The sequence below is a fragment of the Capricornis sumatraensis genome, chromosome 22 (assembly GCF_032405125.1).
Source record: "Capricornis sumatraensis isolate serow.1 chromosome 22, serow.2, whole genome shotgun sequence".
NCBI lineage: Eukaryota > Metazoa > Chordata > Mammalia > Artiodactyla > Bovidae > Capricornis > Capricornis sumatraensis.
Genome location: NC_091090.1, coordinates 31066171 through 31083413, shown reverse-complemented (window position 1 = coordinate 31083413; position 17243 = coordinate 31066171). Strand labels below are relative to the sequence as shown.

At 57.9% G+C, this 17243-nt stretch overlaps 2 protein-coding genes across 3 annotated transcripts; both read right to left on the bottom strand.

Moving 5' to 3' along the window:
• Nucleotides 1-10: 10 nt before the first annotated feature.
• LOC138069662 (complement C4-A-like) lies at nucleotides 11-12921 on the bottom strand. The gene is given in 38 exon segments (XM_068960993.1): nucleotides 11-174; nucleotides 304-406; nucleotides 1822-1896; nucleotides 2038-2153; nucleotides 2186-2347; nucleotides 2425-2518; nucleotides 3325-3384; nucleotides 3750-3917; nucleotides 3992-4224; nucleotides 4437-4608; nucleotides 4693-4806; nucleotides 4907-5063; nucleotides 5222-5297; nucleotides 5474-5683; nucleotides 5829-5918; nucleotides 6018-6069; nucleotides 6309-6518; nucleotides 6629-6768; nucleotides 7037-7107; nucleotides 7199-7310; nucleotides 7405-7602; nucleotides 8090-8164; nucleotides 8339-8465; nucleotides 8724-8882; nucleotides 9047-9232; nucleotides 9354-9536; nucleotides 9663-9839; nucleotides 9950-10065; nucleotides 10679-10811; nucleotides 10921-11026; nucleotides 11165-11261; nucleotides 11442-11524; nucleotides 11710-11798; nucleotides 11882-11952; nucleotides 12145-12346; nucleotides 12535-12626; nucleotides 12629-12732; nucleotides 12857-12921. Coding segments are annotated over 38 exon segments (4788 nt in total). The 3' UTR covers nucleotides 11-64.
• Nucleotides 12922-13811: 890 nt separating this feature from the next.
• Nucleotides 13812-16456, bottom strand: LOC138069518 (superkiller complex protein 2-like). Of its 2 annotated transcripts, none has more exons than XM_068960843.1 (8): nucleotides 16188-16456; nucleotides 15948-16052; nucleotides 15478-15625; nucleotides 15272-15396; nucleotides 14931-15137; nucleotides 14668-14778; nucleotides 14352-14592; nucleotides 13812-14205 (listed from the first exon to the last, which is right to left on the bottom strand). In XM_068960843.1, exons 1-7 carry the CDS (start codon nucleotides 16410-16412, stop codon nucleotides 14542-14544), a joined length of 972 nt encoding a protein of 323 aa, XP_068816944.1. In that variant the 5' UTR covers nucleotides 16413-16456; the 3' UTR covers nucleotides 13812-14205; nucleotides 14352-14541. The 2 variants fall into 2 exon arrangements, with proteins under 2 accessions (XP_068816944.1, XP_068816943.1); XM_068960842.1 differs by having other exon boundaries at nucleotides 14401-14592.
• Nucleotides 16457-17243: the final 787 nt, after the last annotated feature.

The window sequence follows — 17243 nt, the reverse complement described above, 5'->3', positions numbered from 1 at the left end:
TGTCTCCTTTTATTGCTCCCGTGCAAACCCCTGCCCTCCCTGCTGTAAACCTGGTGCCGTGAGATCAACGGTGAGGGGTCTCACCCCCACCACACTGGCAGAAGGCTGCAGAGCACAACATGGAGAACAGTTTGCTTTTACGTGGTGCCCCATAAAACACAGAACTTTTGTGCTCTGGAGAAAAGCAGAGGGGTGTTAGGGCACTTGCCCTCTCTCTCCTCCCAGGCGTTGGATCCACAGGACTCCCTTGCCACTCCTCACTGCCACTTACCCCAACCCTCTCGAGTATCCCCAACATCTCACCGGGGTTGTAGTAGTCACACAGGATGGCCCTGGCCGGCTGTACCAGCCCCAGGGGCACCTCCTGCACAGTTCCAAAGCCTATGCACTCCCGGGAGGTGGGGACCTGGTGGGGGAGATGGGGGGCAGGGAAGTCAGCGACCCACCTCTGGGCTCTGAGCTTTCGTAGACTGCTATGATGGATTTGCTTGGCCTGTTTGGTTCCGGTCGACCTTATCTTCAGCGTCCTTTATGTTTTCTTACCTTTCAGCCTCGGGATTTCTAAAAACTGCTCCCCAAGATCTCTGCTGACTTCACTGCCCACATGGTGACCTCACCCCAGTCTCTTGTCCTAGCATCTTCACAGAGGCCTACTTCGTGGACACATTCTTCACGAAGCTCTCCCTACCCTCAGCTTCCAGACTACCCCTGATTCTGACTTGGTCATTTCTGACCTTCCTGCTTCGTCCCTCCCAGGGGCACAGGCCCCAGCGCAGGCCCTTCCCCGTCTCTGGGCTCCCCAGGGTGGTCTCATCATTCCACAAACTCTGCAGGTGGGCAGTTTCTCCCAAATGTTCAGCCTTTTTCTTGTACTGGGACTTTTAGAGGATGTATTAAACTGTCCCGATTCCGTCTGCCTGCCCTCCAAACCCATTCACCCTCTCAATAGCCTCAATGATATAGCTAAGGCCTCCCTTTTCTGCTTGGTAACAGCAAGTGCTAGCCCTCTGCTTGCCCTCTGTGACTCCACCACTCATGTCTAGGCCCAGATCCCTCTCCTCATGCCCACACTGGTCCAGTTCAGCCTGGTATCTCACTGAGTTTCCTTGCTAAGCTGCATGGTGAGCTCCCCAACTTGACATCTTCCTCATTTTCCACTATGTTCAACCATACTCCTCTGCCTGGCTTCTCAAGCCAACAGGGTCTGTCCCCTCTGCACACACGGCACAGGGAGGGTCTCCCTGATGCACAAATACCTGGCCAGTTGTATCTCAGTCCTAACACGCCTGACGAATGGTATCACAGTATTAACATGCCTTTTTCACGTTTTTCTCCAAGAGGTTACAGTAAATGTTCAAAAAACTTTTTTGAGGGCCATCAGAGGGTTGATAACTGTGTGTTAGTCAAAGGTGGCCATGGGGAAAAATAAAAACAACAATTCATCTAAAATCACCATCATTTCAAAAGAGACAAAATACACATTTATATCAAAAACAAAAAAGAAAGAGAAGGTCAATGAAAAAAAGCAGTCCCTCAAGTTGAATACATTCAGCTTTATGAAAGGCGCTCTCTCAAGCCCTTCCCGGCTGACTGGCACTGGACCCAAAGCCCCAGAAGGGGCTCAGCCCCGCCTCCCTGCAGGCAGCAGGGAACCTCCCTGGCCAAGGCTCTGACCTTCTCCTGTCCTGTCTCCCTGCTCACACCACAAGTTCTCTCCCAGAGCAGTAGCTGCTGATACACCTGCCTCCTGGGAATCCTCCTAACTTGAGCTCAGGAAACCCAGTGCCAGCTGTGCGCCCCTCTGTCACCCTCCTTGCTCACTGAGTCGAAGTACAGCAGGACGTGGGGACCCTCGGTCTCAAAGTGGCTCACGTATCGGTCGGAGAGGGAGGTCAGCTGTGGGGAACAGGAGCCGGGAGTCACGAGGAGAAAGCCCCTGGCCGCGTGCATGTGACAGGGCTCAGCAGCTGGGGCTACTGTGGGGATGGGGCAGGGCTCCTGGGGGCACAAGTGGCCTCTCTGGGTGGCTGGTCACACCTTCTTCAGGTCAGCCCGCAGGGTGTAGAATCCACTCAAGAGGGTGATGTCTGCAGTGGCCATGCCTGACAGCCCCACCTTGGCAGTCTTGCCTGTGGAGACATGTGCCCTGTTGTCTGGGTCCCCCTGCCTGGTTCATCGGATCCACCCTGGATTCCAGTTCCTTCTGCCTTGGGGGCCTCCCACTTAGAGTAGTTCCTCCACCTGTCAAATAGCTGCAGGGGTGTCACGGGTAGGGAATGTGCTTCGGGGTCATCCCCAGCTGGAGAGTCCTCACACTCGTATTCCTTGTAGTCCTCCTCAGCCTCCACTGCGAGGGGACAGCGCTGTGGCTCAGCCCTGGCACCACCCCCTCAGAGACCCACAGCCTGTGACCCCAACACTCACTCGTGTACTCGATGTGGCCCATGACCGTCACTTCAATCTGAAGATCCTGGCAGGTTGTGTTCGTCATGTCCATAACATTGTAGCTGCGAAGGACCTGGCTCATCAGGGGGTGGGAAGGGGAGATGGGGACACTTAGGGCCTCAGACCTCTCTGCAGAGCTGCATGGAAGGGCTCTGGACCCCTTAGCTTCTGGTCTAAGAGCTTCGAGGCCTTCTGCCCATTCCCATCCACCTCCCAGACCAGTCCAGAAATACAAAGGGGCCGAGGTGTCAGGTGAGACAGAGAGCAGAGCAGGGTCCTGGCATGGGGGCAAGCACTGTACCTATGCACCGAAGAGGCTGCAGTAAAAAGTTCAGGAACGGCTGCCAGGCAAAGCCTGAGGAGGGAATGAGTGTGTCATGGGGGACAAGAAGCAGCTGAAGGACATTCAGGGCCGGAGGATGTATATAGATGGAAGGGTCTGTCCTGCTGGGGTGGAACCAGAGGAGCAGTTACTGGGGTCATGAGGACAGGTTGGCACTAAGATGGCCTCCGGAATGGTATCTGGGCTCCTGTATGGAAGGGACACTGTCAGTCAGACAAGAAGACACAGGAGGAGGAGGGGTTTGGGGCTCAAACAAGTCTGAGGTGCTGTGGGACAAAGGGGCTCAGAGCTCATCAGAGATGCTTGGTTTAGGAGCCAAGTGTTTGAGCATCAGCACTGAGGGCTGAAGGGGACGACAGGTGCCCAGAAAGAGTGGAGAGCAGAGTGAGGGGCACCTGCCCAGGACAGAGCACAGGGAACCGCAACCCAGGGGTCTCTTCCTCCTTCCCAGACCATGAGCTCTGCCTGCACGTCTCCCACTCAACACCCCAGCTTCACCCTGATGGCCCCGCACGCCCAGTGCCACCAGCTCTCACCTTCAATGTTCCTTTGCTGTTTCCTCTCACCTCCACATTAATCTTGTTTCCCAGGGAAAACTTTCACAAGCAGAAAAGGGAAAGAGATGTCAGAAGGGCACACTGTTGCTTCAACTTACCTCCTCCACCAAAATAACTCCACCTCCTCTCCCCACCTCACTTTTCAACACTTCCTACCTTCACCCACATTCTCTCTCCACCATCTCCTAAACCCACTGTGACTCTGCATGTATCATTTTTAGATCAGATAAATGAAGCTCAGAGGTTGGGTGACTTGCTACAGGTCACAGAGCCAGTAAGTCTTCCCACAGTTATCAGAAAAAGGGGCCATGAGGATTCAGCAGGGGTGGGGAACAGGGGATGGCTTCTGGCCTGGCCGAGGGAGACCCAGGTGTCCCGGTCACCCAGGTGAGGGCACGGTTCACCTGCAACTCCTCCTCCAGCCTGTGGACTTGGTGGTTGGTCAGCTGCAACACGTGGGACTTGAGTCCACTGCGGCCCAAGGAGCTGAGGGTCACGTTGAATCCTGTCTCCTCGGTGGTGTGGGATGTGATCCAGTATGCAGACAGGGCATCCAGAGCCATAACAGTGTCCTGGAGAAAATGAGCCAGGACTCAGGGACTCGGTCTCAGGACCAGCCACCCTAGAACCCCAGGACAGCCCCTACCTGGGTGCTGCGGAATCCCCCTTGGAAGCTGCCCTGGCCAGTCAGCCAGGATGCAGCCTGGTCAGCCAACTCAGCCTTGCCCTCCCATAGCAGCAGGTGTAACAGGCCATAGGCCATAGTTTCAATCCACAGGGCCGGGGCCTGGGGAATGGGGTCTGCTGGGCTGCGTGGAGCCAGAGTGGGTGACAGGACGTTGCTTGGAGAAGTGGTGACTGAGCCCCAGTACAGCTTATCTGGAGTGAAAGGAGACCCACAGGTGAACAGGGGAGGATCTTAGATGTCTGACCCTTTGACACCCCCCCTTTAGTCTCTCCTGATTTCCCAGTCACCCCTGCTTATGCTCTGATTCCCTCCAAGGGGCTCCATTCATTCTGTTTCTCCCTTTGGACACACTCAGGGGTCTCAAGCTCTCCCAAGCCTCAGGATCAAGCCAGGACCCCCTCACCACCGATGTCCTGGGCCAGGGCCATGAGGTTGTTGTGGGCAACGCTCCGCAGGCCCTCCGGGGCCTCGGTCAGCGACAGGGCGTAGGCTGTGATGGCGGAGGCGTGGGCGCCCAGGAGCCCAGAGGTTGCTTTCGCCCCCAAGAAGGTGTTTGCTCTTGAGATGGAATTTTCCTGGAAGAAAGTCAGGGGAGGATTTGTGGACTGGGCTTCTGAGAGGAAAGGGATCGGCGAAGTGCAGACACATAGCTGCCTTACCACTCTCCTCAGCTGCTCTGAAGTCTTGTCTGGGAAGACCGCCAGGCCGTGGTGAAGGGTGATGACCACGAAGGCCGTGAGCGCCACAGTCTCATCGCTTCCCACTAAGCCTCCCTGGTTGAAGTGGGCAGAAAAGGAGGCACCAACCACGAGTGGGGAGGGGCAGGGAGATTCTTCCCTCCAGTGCCCTTGGCCCAGTCTCCCAGCTCCATACCTGCATTTCCCTGTGGATAACAAGACAGGGGTGGTGGAATGAGCCATCATCCCGTTGCTGGGAAAGCAGCCACGTGGCCGTCTCCTGCAGCTTTTTAGCAGAGCCGCTCACCTGATCCTGGGCCAAACTCAGTATCTTCAGCACAAAGGCCGTGAGCCTAGATGAGGAAGGCATTGCTGGGGATAGCCACTGGTCCCTATAAGGGGGAGGCCCCACTCCTGGTGGCTCCTGGCTATTAGCCCTCCCATAGTAGCTGGCTCTGCCCCCACCAACCCTGGCCCCTCCCACACACCCAGGACACTCCTCCAAACTCACCAGGTGCTACTTTCCCGATGTAACCAAGCCCCATAGGAACCATCTCTTTTTCGAAATTCCTGGATCCGCGTGTAGCCTTGGAGAGGAGAGGCAGCTGAGGTCACACCAACTCCCCAACTGCTGTGGCCAGGCCACACTCCCCACTTCCACTGGGGACCGCATCTCTCTTCCCTGCTCTGACCACCCGGGCTGCCCAGCTTCCATTAACTGCCCTCTCCTGGCCCCACTCCTGCTTGCCGCTGCACTCAGAACCTTTCTGGATGAGATCCACGGCGCGGTCCTTGGTCTCAGGGGGCAGCAGGCTCCACTGCTCGGTCTTGTCCAGGTAGCGGGAAGCAGCCAGTGTTGGAGCCAAGAGGGTCATGGTTTGTTCCCCGCAGCCTTGGGGAAGCCTCAGGAGGGAGGCCAGGCCTCCTGGGGACAAGGCCCCCTCAGAGCCCAATGCTTCCAGTGGATCCGAGGCTATGGGGAGGACAGGATAGAGGGTCAGGGAGCAGGTCTGGGGGCCAGGGTCGGAGGGTCAGGGAGTCTCAAGATCAAACAGAAGTGCCCAGGTTTCCATGAATCCAAGGGAGGCGCCAGGGAAGGGACTGGAGGACACGCCCACCTGTGACTCTGACGAAACTCTTGAAATCTCCTTCAGGGATAATATTGGGATCAGAGTTGCCAGGAATTTCCAAGGTCCGGCCTCGGGGGTCTGGGAAGATGAGGGGAGTCAGTGGTCTGTCCTGCTGTCCACGCCGTCTGCCCCCTCCCACCCCCAAGACACTGCTGTCCGCGAGTGGAGGTCACTCACCCAGGGGGTTGAGATCATAGACTATCTCCTCGCTGTGAAGGGCCCCTTCTCTCTGTGGAGGGGAAACGAAGCTGTGAGAGATCACACAGGCCACAGCCTGCCCCTCCAGGGCACACTCCTCAGGACTTGCAGTTGGAACTGCAGGGACACGGAGGGGCCAGGATTGTGGAAAGTGCAAGTGGACCAAAGCATTGGGTGTGGGGGGTGGCCTCAGCGCTGTTGCAGGCAGAGGACCAGAGCAGGGGGTGAACCTGGGAGATGGGGACCTAGATTCAGGGGTGTTCCACTCACCTCGACTTGTAGAATCTTAGATATTGCGTCCCCCACAGGGAAATCTAAGGATCCTCGAGCCACCACCTTGAGGGACACGGCAGCAGCTGCGATGGGCACCACAGAGAAGCCAACGGGCCGGGCAGAGCCCGCGGGCACCTGTACCTGCTGGGCAAGCTCTCCACCCCCGGCCAGGCACAGCCCCTCCACTGGGGACACGTGGACGCTCACCTGGGGGCAGGAAGACGGGGAGGGCCAGAGTCCCAGCCCAGTTAGGCTCCCCACCCCTCACCTGCCCAGTCCCCCCCCACCACTGTGCGCTCAGCCCCCAAGGGCCTCACGATCAGATCTCTATCCAGGTAGTTGTAGAGGACAGGCCGCAGCTCGAGCTGCTCAAAGCGGCGGACAGAGACCGGCAGGCGGAGGTGCATGTGGAATTCACGGAACACTCGGAGTCGGGCCGGTGTGGCCACACACAAGCCTGACGCAGAGTGGGCACATATGAGAGGCCCTGGGGCATCACAACCAAGGGTCCCCAGGAGTGAGGGGCAGGGCCTGCCCCTAGTCCCCTACATCCCACCCATCCTCTGCCTGCCGCTGCTCAATGGCTTCAGACCCCACGCTCAGCATGCAGACATCTCCAGCTCTCTGCCCCTCATTCCTGTACCAAGAGCTAAGGACCAAGCAGGGAGCCTCGGGCCAGGGAGCCTAGAATAGGGAGCCCCAGGGCTCCAGCAGGGTGACCACACCTGTGCTTTTGGACAGGCTCACGCCGTGGATCTCCCACGTGGTCAGAGAGTCCGGGAGCAGCAGTTGCAATCTGCAGTGGGAAAGGTGAGAAGCTGGGTCACACGCTGGGCAGGCCCCAGACACAGCCCAGAGACAAGGCCAGGCCCCGCGTGCGCCCTCACTGGGAGAAGCGGTCCACTTCTTCCACTTTCCAAAGCCAGTTCTCGGGGAAGAAGCTGCGCACGGGGATGTCATCCTCTTCAATCAGGTCCTCCTCCTGCAGAAGCTCCAAGGCTGTGTGGGGGACACCGTGGAGGGCGGTGAGGAGGGGGCCGTCCTGACCGTCCAGGGGCCCCGGCCAGTGCCCCGGCCCCACCCAGCCCCTCACCTCGGGCCAGGCCCACCTGGCCCCTGGTCCGGGCCTTCTTGCGCAGGTTTTCGGCAAACTGGCAGCAGGACAGGAAGGGCTTGCGGCAGGCCGGCTGCTGCACCCGGGCCGCCCGCTGCTCACAGGTGCGCACCATGGGCAGCCGCGTCAGCCCGTCCTGGCAGCAGCGCTTGGCTACGGGGGAAGTGTACTGGCCCACTGCAGGACCAGGTGAGGCTGAGCGTGGGGCATGCCTCATCCCCGGCCCGATCTCTAGACGTGCCAGGACTCACCCTGAGAGACCAGGAATGAGGGCGGTCACAGCAGAGCACCTCCCCCAGCCTCCCTTTCACCCCAGAACTACAGTGTCTGCATTTCTAGCCCGGACACCATACACTAGCTCAGTCGGGAACAGAGGAGCCAACAGGCAGACCTGCATCCCGGGACTTGGGCCCAAGTGGAGAACTGCATATGTCTTAGTCGCTCAAGGCATGTCAGAATCTGAGACCCGTAGACTGTAGCCCAGGAGGCTCCTCTGTCTGGAATTCTCCAGGCAAGAATACTGGAGGCAGTAGAGACATTCCTTTCTTCTGGGGATCTTTCCATCCCAGGGATCAAACCCGGATCTCGTGCATTACAGGCAGATTCTTTACCATCTGAGCCACCAGGGAAGCCCTAGAGAATTTCATGGGCACCCTCAACTCACGCTTCTCATGAATCGCCTTTTGGAAGTTCACGTTTCTCTTTTTCCGAGACTTTGACTCCTTGGGACAGCTCAGACCTGGTAGAGAGCAGGAATGCAGTCAGCCAGAGGGCACAGGGCCTCCCCCTCCCCTCTGAGTCTCCCCCTCCCAGCCCAGCCCTTCCCACCCCTCCTCTTCCTGTCTTTCCCCCTCAGGCCCCTCCTTCCTCCTTATCCTCCCAACACCCACTCCCCTTCCTCCTCTGTCCTCACTCTTTCTGATTTCAGTCCGATGGTCTCCATCAGAAAAGGCCAGACCAGCTGCCTTGAACACTTGAGGGGCAGTGTCTCCACCGCCGGGACCACAGCCAAGGTCATAGCTGTTCATAGCTTCGAAGACCTGGCGAGAAAAGGCAGAGATGCTGCAGAGACAAGAGTGGCTGTGGCCGCGATCGCCTACTCAGCTGCAGGTGAGAGGGCAGGGTCCAGACAAGTACGAGAGAGACACAGAGAGCGGAAACAGAGCCACCGGGGCCACGGCTCGAGGGAGGAATGGGAGCAGTCCAGCTGAGTGAGTTCTCGTGGCTGGCTGCAGCTTGGGGTAGGAGGAGGATGAGCCTCAGAGGGAAGGGAGGATCAGACAGAGGACTTGACCAACCTTGACCATGTCGAGGGGTTTGTGGGACTTGCCACCCACAGCATACAGAGCCGTGTCCACAGCTCCCAGGGCCACCAGGGCTCGAGACCCTGTTTGCAGGTTGAGTTTCACAGTGTCCCCAGGACGATATGCCTTGGAACTGTCCACGTTCAGCTCCAGCTGGCAGAGGTGGCAGGTGGGGGGCAGTTAGGGTGGGGAGAACTCTTTCAGTCTTGAGCATCCTCAGTGCACCCCAAACTAAATCACCCCGTTTGCAGTCATTCAGTCTTCTCTCTTAATCCTCCCAGCACGCACATAACCCCATCTCTTCCGATGCAGGTTACCTTCCCCTCACAGCCTCCAGCCTGGACGTCCACTCTCAGGGAGTTGGCCACCGGGACGCCCCCGTGATAGTAGAAGGCCATGAGGTGGAAGGAGGGCACCAGGCGGTGGTCCACAAACACGGAGATGGAGGTCAGGTGGGTCTTGGGCTCTCGATGCACAGACACGATCTGGCCCCGGGACAGGATCTGGAGGGGAGCAGGGTGCTCCTCACTGGCCATCCTCAGCCCTGAGGCCGCCACCCACCCTGAGGGTCCTTCCTCTTGAGATCCTCCAACCCTGTTCTCCCCTGTGGCCCCTCATGCCCACCATGTAATAGACGTAGGAGAAGCTCCCGCTGATGCCCACGGCTTGCAGGTTTAGGTTAAGGGTCTCTCCAACTTTAAGAGGTCGAGGATTCTGCCACTCAATGGACAGAAACCCAGAGCTTCTGGACAGGGGCGCTTTCACAGTGAGACTGCCTACGGCAGGGTGGGGGGAGCCTGCAGACACCTGGAGAGAGGGCAGGGGTCGCAGGGTCAGTGGAAAGGGCACAGGCACCCAGCTTCCCCGCCTCTACCCGCCAGCCTGGGAACCTTCCCTCCTAGCCCACCCACCCCCGTGAGGGTGGGGTGCTACCGAGAGCTGCACTTCTGAGATGGTCCGAGGAACACCAAGGGAGACGATGACTTGGCCGCTCCCATCTGTGTTCCGTTCAAAGTCCTGGTTTTTAGAAGTCGATCCAGAAAACAACTTGGCAGACACTTTGACGGGAATGCCAGAGGCTGGGGAGCCTGACATGTCACGGACCAGGGCCTAGGTAGATGAGGGAGGGGCCGAGGGAAGAGTGCAGTCAGTGAGACGCGGCGCCCTCCTGCCCACCACCCCCGGCACCCACTGCCCATCCTCCCCCTTCCCGAAGAAACCTGCAGCAGGAAGGGGACCCCAGGGATCAGCTGCTGCTTGGTTTTGCTTAGATCCAGGGAGAAGGGAGATGACACGAAACGCCAGGATGTGAGCTCTGCCTCCTCCACCACTCCTCCTGCAAGAGACAGAGTGTAGAGAGGTGGACACAGAGACCTGGGAAGAGAGAAGAGGAGGGCTGGGGGCGGGGAAGCCGTGCTCTAGTGTTTCCCTCCACCAAGGCTGAACTCTCCAGGGCACAAACTTCTGTTCATCTCTATGTTTCCTGAGGTCACCACAGGACATAGCACACAGATGGTGTATAACACAGCTCTGCTGATAGATGCATGGATGATGGATAGACGGATGGATGGGTGGATGGATTCATCAATGGATGAAAGGAGGGGATGGGTGGTTGGAAGGCTGGCTGGCCGGATGGATGGATCCATGGAGGGATGGTGGGATGTGTGATGGATGGAGGGAGAGATGGAAGGATGGGTGGATGGATAGATGGATGTGTGATTAGATGGATGGTTGGGTGGATGGATGCAGGGATAGGTGGGTGGTTGGGTATAAAATAATACATTGAGAGGGTAGAAGGACCCCTTCCCCAGAAATGGAGCTGTAGAGATACAGCTTTCCTGACTTCGTGTCCCAGCTGAGATGTGCAGGTTGTTGATGCTAGAGAACAGAGGGTCAGCTCGGAGGTCAGCAGTGAGGGTCCAGGGTTATAATCAGGGGAAGCCACTCACCTGGAGACTCAATAACGGCTGCTGCAACATACAGGCACAGCCCTGGGAGGTCATTAATGCTAATATTAAGCTTCTCCAGCACGCCCTGAAACTCGGCCTTTTGCAGGGAAATTTGGCACTGGCCATCCACCAGCTGGGGCAAAGAAGACAGGACAGAGAATGAGACTCGAGTCTCCCACCTCACCTCCTCACGCCGCCTCACTCTCCTCACCCACCTCACGCACCTCAACCTTGCTTCCTACCTTGGTCTGACTCTCCAGGCCCCGCAGGAAAGTCTTTTCACCGTCCTCACCCAGGAGTGCAAAGCGCACATATGCCACCCCCTGCACTGGCTTCCCGTAGATGTACCTGCCACCGAGGAGAGATTCGGAAGACGGGCTGAGGGCTGGGGCGAGGGAGGGGAGTGGGGTTCCACAGCACATTCACGCTGCGCGGGGTGTCCTGGGGTCAGGCCCAGCATGAGGACCATGTGTGAGGGGGAGTTACCTGGCCTGGATGATCACTTGGATGTCACTAAGAAAGCCAGGCGTTGTCAGGATGTAGGGGTTTTCAGGAATGATCTTCACCTCAAAGTTGGGAAGAACTGACCCAGGGCAAAGGGAGGGCAGATCAGACTCTCGTGAAAGGACCCTTAAAATATTACCCTCCCCTCGGGGCTGTGGCAGCCGCATCTCCCTTCCCTGGCCCTGCACCCCCCACCTCTGGTCCACCCCGTCCTCCTTGCAGAAAAGGGGCGCTTGTCCCTCCCATCTCCAGCTCTCACCATATTTCTTCACCTCAAACTGGGTGCTACTATTGGAATCCAGGCTGTCTGAGAATTGGGCTGAGATTTTTCACGTCGCTGGCCTCAGGGTAGACAAAGGAGAGACTCAGCCCACTCGTATGCGAGGTCTGCAGACAGCCAGTCATCAAATTCCCTAGGAGGAGCCTGGAGGGTGAACCTGGGGCTTAGGAAGCTCAGGATCGGATCACGTGCTGTAGGTGGACAGGTCGGGGGCGGTTTTCGTGGGTCTCAGTGAGGAGATGCTCACTCTGAGATGTCTGGGATCAAAACGTTGTCCTGAACGATGGAGGAGGGAGCAACCACTTCCCTTTTCTGCACTCGGAAGCCTTGAGAGTTCTGCAATGGGAGTGAAATGGTCACAGCCACAGGCCAGCTCAGGAGCCTTGGCCCATTAGAAAGGTCAGAGGTCGGGGGCTCACCTCCACCGTGACCGTGAGGATGTCACTGGCCAGGCGCATCTTTTGATCCAGAGCAAAGACTTGGTAGCGAACTGGAAATGGAGGATGAGGAGGTGAGCAGGAGCCATGGGAGGGGTGGGCCCTGGACCCCTGACCCTCTTCCAGAAAGCAAAGGGAAGGAGAGCAAATATTTGCAAAGCAGCCTTCCTGTGGGGGGCTTCAGGTTATCTCATTCAAGTGGCTGGGAAGGCATGAAAGGTGGAGGCCCTGGCGCCAAGACTCACCCCGCTGGCCAGGGTTATAAACAGGCTGGTCTGTCTGCAGAAAGAGGTGCCCCCGGCGAGAGGAGAACAGCAGGTTGACACCCTGCGTGTCTGTCTGTTTGGACAGAGAGTCCCTGAGCCACGGCGACTGCACCATGAGCTGCACCTCGGGGGCTCCGCGGAGGAGATGGAGGCGACAGAGGCTGGCCTGCTCCTGGGGAATCTGTGAAGAGAGCGAGAGGGAGTGGGTGAGAGACGGAGCAGAAGGGAAGAGGCAGCCTGAGACACAGAGGACCACAGCGTGGGAGGGGAGGAAGGGAGCAGGGGCATGAGAAGACAAAGCTGTTTCCAAGAAGACAGAGGACAGAAGGGGAGGCGCAGGGCGGCACCGGGAGGGAGTGGGGCCTTTACCGGGAGGTTGAGGAGTATGAAGTCTCTGCCTGAGCTGAGGCTGAAATCCACCTTCGGGGAGCAGAGCTCTTTAACGTGGGATGGGTTCCTCAGAACACGGATCCTCTCACCACCTGTCCTGAAGGAGCATCCTGTAGTTTCACGGCCACAGACAGGGGGACCCCTATGCGAACCACAGAAGGAGCAAACAGGAGCAACCTGGGAAGAACAGGTGCAAGTCAACCGCCAGCCTCCAGCCCTCCCCCGAATCAGGACCCTCTGAGCCCATTTCCCCTCACCAGCCCTGGCCCTGTCCAAGCTCTCCGCATCCTGCCTCCAGGACCTGGGCTTCTGCAGAGACAAGGCGAAGAAGCCAGATGCCCAGATCAGCCCCCAGAGGAGCCTCATGGCTGGAGGACCTGAGGGGTTCAGACCCGCTTGCTCCTTTCTGGTTAACCCAGGGCTTGGAGCAGAGTTTTGACTCTGGGCCTTGCTCCTCCCCTGGCCCAGATAAGCCGGGAAACCATGTGATAACCAAGAACTGCAACTGGCCCCAGGCCCAGAACTGGGAGGGGGCACCCCGGACTCCTGGGTCTCTTGAGGGAATCATGGCCTGGAGAGAGACTGAGTCCTTCCCTGTTAACCCTCTCATCCCAGTGCCCTGCGCACCAGCGCTCCTGGGTGGGTCTGGGTGCCTGTGCATATAGCAGGCACACACACACATCTGCCCAGCAGGGCCCCACGTGGCTCAGCAAATGGCTCAGACCCGTGTCTCCTCTGTTGATCCCACAAAACAAGATACTAAGAAACCTGTCTCTTATTGCCCGTGCATGCATGCATGTTCGCTTCAGTTGTATCCAACTCTGTGACGCCAGGGACTGTAGCCCACCAGGCTCCTCTGTCCACGGGATTTCCCCAGGAAGAATACTGGAGTGGGTTGCCATTTCCTTTATAACCCAGTCTCCTGAACTGGCAGGTGGATTCTTTACCACTGAGCCACCTGGAAATCTGTCTCTTAACAATAACTCCTTCAAAACCTGAACTACGCTAGCTTTTTGATTTTTGTAGGTTCTAACAGAAATTTTATCATTTAGGAGATTAGATACATCCTCATCGTCCCACAGGGGAAACTGACCTCAGTGTCCCTTGTTCCTCTCCAACAAGGTAAATCTCAGGTCCCACTTTGGGTTTATTTACCTCTGCCCTTAAACGAGGCGCCCGAACTCACATGTCTCATGAAACAAAAGATTCCAGAAAACATCACAGGCAGAAGAACTTTATTTGTCAGTTTCAACCAAAATATGGAGAACTCTGTCCAACCTCCACAGCCTCCTGAGGCCCCTCCTTCCTATCCCAGACAGAGTAGTGGCAGCACCTTGCTGCATGAAAGACGGCAGCCACGGCCTTGGCAAGGTTTCTGGCTCCACTTCCGTGAAAGGGCAGAGAAGCACAGCCCAAAACCCTCCACTGGGACACAGCCCAGGTCAACAGAGGCAGTCACATCTGACCCTCGGCACAGCAGCAAGCCCAGCACTCTTCCTGGCTCCCGAGCCTTCCCAAGGTGACCCTGCCTCAGCCCGGGTGGGCAGCCCTCTTGGGCCCCTCAATCCCCACCCTGGGGAGGTGTGCAATGATGAACAGAGTCCTCAGGTCTCTGGCAGGCGGAGGAGGGTTCCAGAAGTGGTGGAGACACTGTGCAAGAGAAAGACAAGGCTGGAGCCGGGTTCCTGAGTTCCAGAGAACTCAGACCTTGGCTGGATATGCTCCCAGGTTCCAGAAGACAGGAGAGGGGCTGGGCTTTGCTAATGAGGGAAGCACAAGGAGGGAGGAAATCCAACCTGAGGTCATTGCTCTGTCATCTTCCAGAGGCTGGGGCGCAAGACTCACCAGTCCACCAGCTGGGCCCCAATGAGGTCGTGTACGTGGTAGGCGAGGCCGAGCCGCACCGAGGCAGGTGCCCGGCGGCGCAGGAGCTCTGAAAGGAGTAGCTCCCGGTACTGGCCTCGGTGAGGAGCAGCTCATGGCTGCTCATAGCTTCACTGTGCCTGCCTCGTCCACATACCCCAGGGTTCGGAGCACCTGCAAGGATGGCGGGTGTTGGGAGCCGGCAGAAGGCTTCCCCGCCAGCCCCCCAGCCCAGCCCTGCCCCCCCACCTCTACTCGCTGGTGGTACTCGGGGAGCAGCAGCAGCGACTGGTCCGACAGCAGGAAGCGCAGCCGCTCCATCTCCTTCTGGATCTGCATCCGCTCCCGCAGCTTCAGGTACTGCGAGGAGCCAAGGGCAAGGGCTTGTGAGCCTCCTCCCTGACCTCAGCAGGGGAGCTGAGGACCAAGGCTGGGGCGCGGGCGGCCAGTCTGCAGGGGATGAGACGGAAAGCCGTCCCTCCCAACTGGGAAGCTCACATCCAGGGACCAACCTGGGCAGGGAAACGGGGACTATGCACACACTGAGCACCCCGGATCAGCTCCTCCAGCTTCCGGGCCCGGAGGCCCCCCTCGACCACAGACACATCCTTGAGTTGCAGGTCATTGACAGGGTCCAGGGTGGGGGGTCCCATGGGGTGCGCCTGAGCCAGTCGTAGCAGTTCCTGGACAGCAGTGGTCACGGCCGCAGAGGGCGGATCCTTCCTGAGGATGGAGCTGGGCTTAGACCTGGGGCAGGGGCTTCTCTTCCTGTGGAACCCCCCTAGGACTGAGGGAGCCTCCCTGACCACACCTCCCCACCAACCCCACATGGTCCCTCCCCAGCATCTCTGACTTGAACTTTGGTTGCTGCCGCTTGCTGAAGTCCTCCAAGATCTTGTCCCAGGAGCCGGAGCACCTTGGTGGTGAAGGCGGCCACGTCTCCTGGCTGGAGCTTGGCCACAGTGTGGTCACAGGGCCCTGAGAAGAGGGGAGAGCAGGGTCAGACCGGGCACCTCAGCCGTGCTGTTGGCAAGAGCCCGGGCACCCGTCCACTCTCACCTTCAGGCAGGAACAGCTTGAATCCCACGAGGTCGTCTGGGTAGGGCACGTCTGGGGAGGCTGGCCCCCTCTCCCGCAGGTCCTCGGACACGGGCTTGTCACATAAGACCAGGGCTGTGAATACTCTGCTGGTGGAGTTCGAAGAGACCTAGAGGACGTGGGGAGGCCAGGACGGGGCAGTGTGAGGAGTGGACATCCAAGAAGAGACCAGATCCCCCAGTTCAGGCAGGGAGCATGGGGCGGCCATACAGACTGCTAACCAAGTCAAGCAACTGAAGCAGACTTTGGGGGCAGGGCTTGGGGCGAGGACAAGGAGACGAGCATGAAGTGCTGGGGATGGGAGGAAAGGAGGGCTCGAGGGAAAAATGAGAGCACTGCTGAGGACAACTGGCTCCTTGCCAAGTGGGGAAGATGGAGACGGGGCTGGCTGCTCCCTCCGGCCTTGGAGCCCAGATTCCCACCGCCCTCACCTGAAGGATCACACCCAGTGCGTTGTGATGCTCCTGATTCTTCACAACCACCACCCTTCCCGCTGAGAGAGATTTCAGCCCATTCACAGACTCTATGATGCGGTGCTAAGGAGCAGGGACGAGAAGAAAGGGGATAAGAAGTGTCACAGAGATGCTGGGACAAGGTTCAGGTGTACCCAGGCCATCCCAGTCTCTTCCTCCCCGTGCATCACCCCGCCCCCAACACTCACAGGCACTCACCTGGATCTGGCTCCGTGTCTCAGTCAGTTCCTCCCCCCAGCTGTAATACTCAGGCAGGTCGATGAGCTGACCAGTCACTTCGGGCTCTTCCAAAGCCCCCAGCTTCTTGGTCAGTTCAGCCAGAGCCTGTTCATGGGCCTGGGAGAAGCCAGGGTGGGTGTGAAGCCAGAGTCTCCGAGCTGGCCCTCTCCAATTAAACCCATTGATTCCAGAGGCCTGCCTCATTGTACTATGTTCTCAACAGGCTGCCCTGCCCAGACTGAGCCAGGGTCACCTTGGAAAGTTCGGCAGCCAGGTTGAGTGCTGGGCTTGCTGCTGTGTAGAGCGTCAGATGTGACTGCTGCTGTTGACCTGGGCTGTGTCCCAGTGGAGGGGTTTGGGCTGTGCTTCTCTGACCTTTCACGGAAGTAGAGCCAGAAACCTTGGCAAGGCTGTGGCTGCTGTCTTTCATGCAGCAAGGTGCTGCCACTATTCTGTCTGGAGTAGGAAGGAGGGGTTTCTAAGGAAGCTGTGGAAGGTGGACAGAGTTCTCCCTATTTTGATTGAATCTGACAAATAAAGTATTCTTGCCTGTGATGTTTTGTGGATGTCTTTTGTTTCATGAGACATGTGAGTCTGGGCACCTCGTTTAGGGTGCTTTACCTTGTAGATCAGAGAGGAACAAGGGACACTGAGGTCAGTTTCCCCTGTGGGATGGTGAGAATGTGTCTGATCTCCCAAACAACAGAATTTCTGTTAGAGCCTACTAAAAGCAAAAGCTGATGTAGTTCAGGTTTTGCAGGGATTATTGTAAAAGACAGGTTTCCCAGGTGGCTCAGTGGTAAAGAATCCACTTGCCTGTTCAGGAGGCTGGGTCAGGAAGATCCCCTGGAGGAGGAAATGGCAACCTACTCCAGTATTCTTCCTGGGGAAATCCCATGGACAGAGGAGCCTGGTGGGCTACAGACCTCGTGTCACGGAGTTGGACATAACTGAAGCGATCGAGCATGCATGAACACACAGTAGGAGACAGGTTTCTTAGTATCTTGTTTTGTGGGATCAACAGAGGAGACACGG

What these genes read in the sequence shown, in the direction of transcription:
- LOC138069518 (XM_068960843.1), bottom strand. Translation starts at nt 16,412, where the DNA reads ATGAGGCAGGCCTCTGGAATCAATGGGTTTAATTGGAGAGGGCCAGCT. An exon ending in CACTGGGTGTGATCCTTCAG is followed by an intron (nt 15,626 to 15,947) that starts GTGAGGGCGGTG and finishes CACGTCCTCTAG; the next exon opens with GTCTCTTCGAACTCCACCAG. An exon ending in GTCCCCGTTTCCCTGCCCAG is followed by an intron (nt 14,779 to 14,930) that starts GTTGGTCCCTGG and finishes GGCTCCTCGCAG; the next exon opens with TACCTGAAGCTGCGGGAGCG.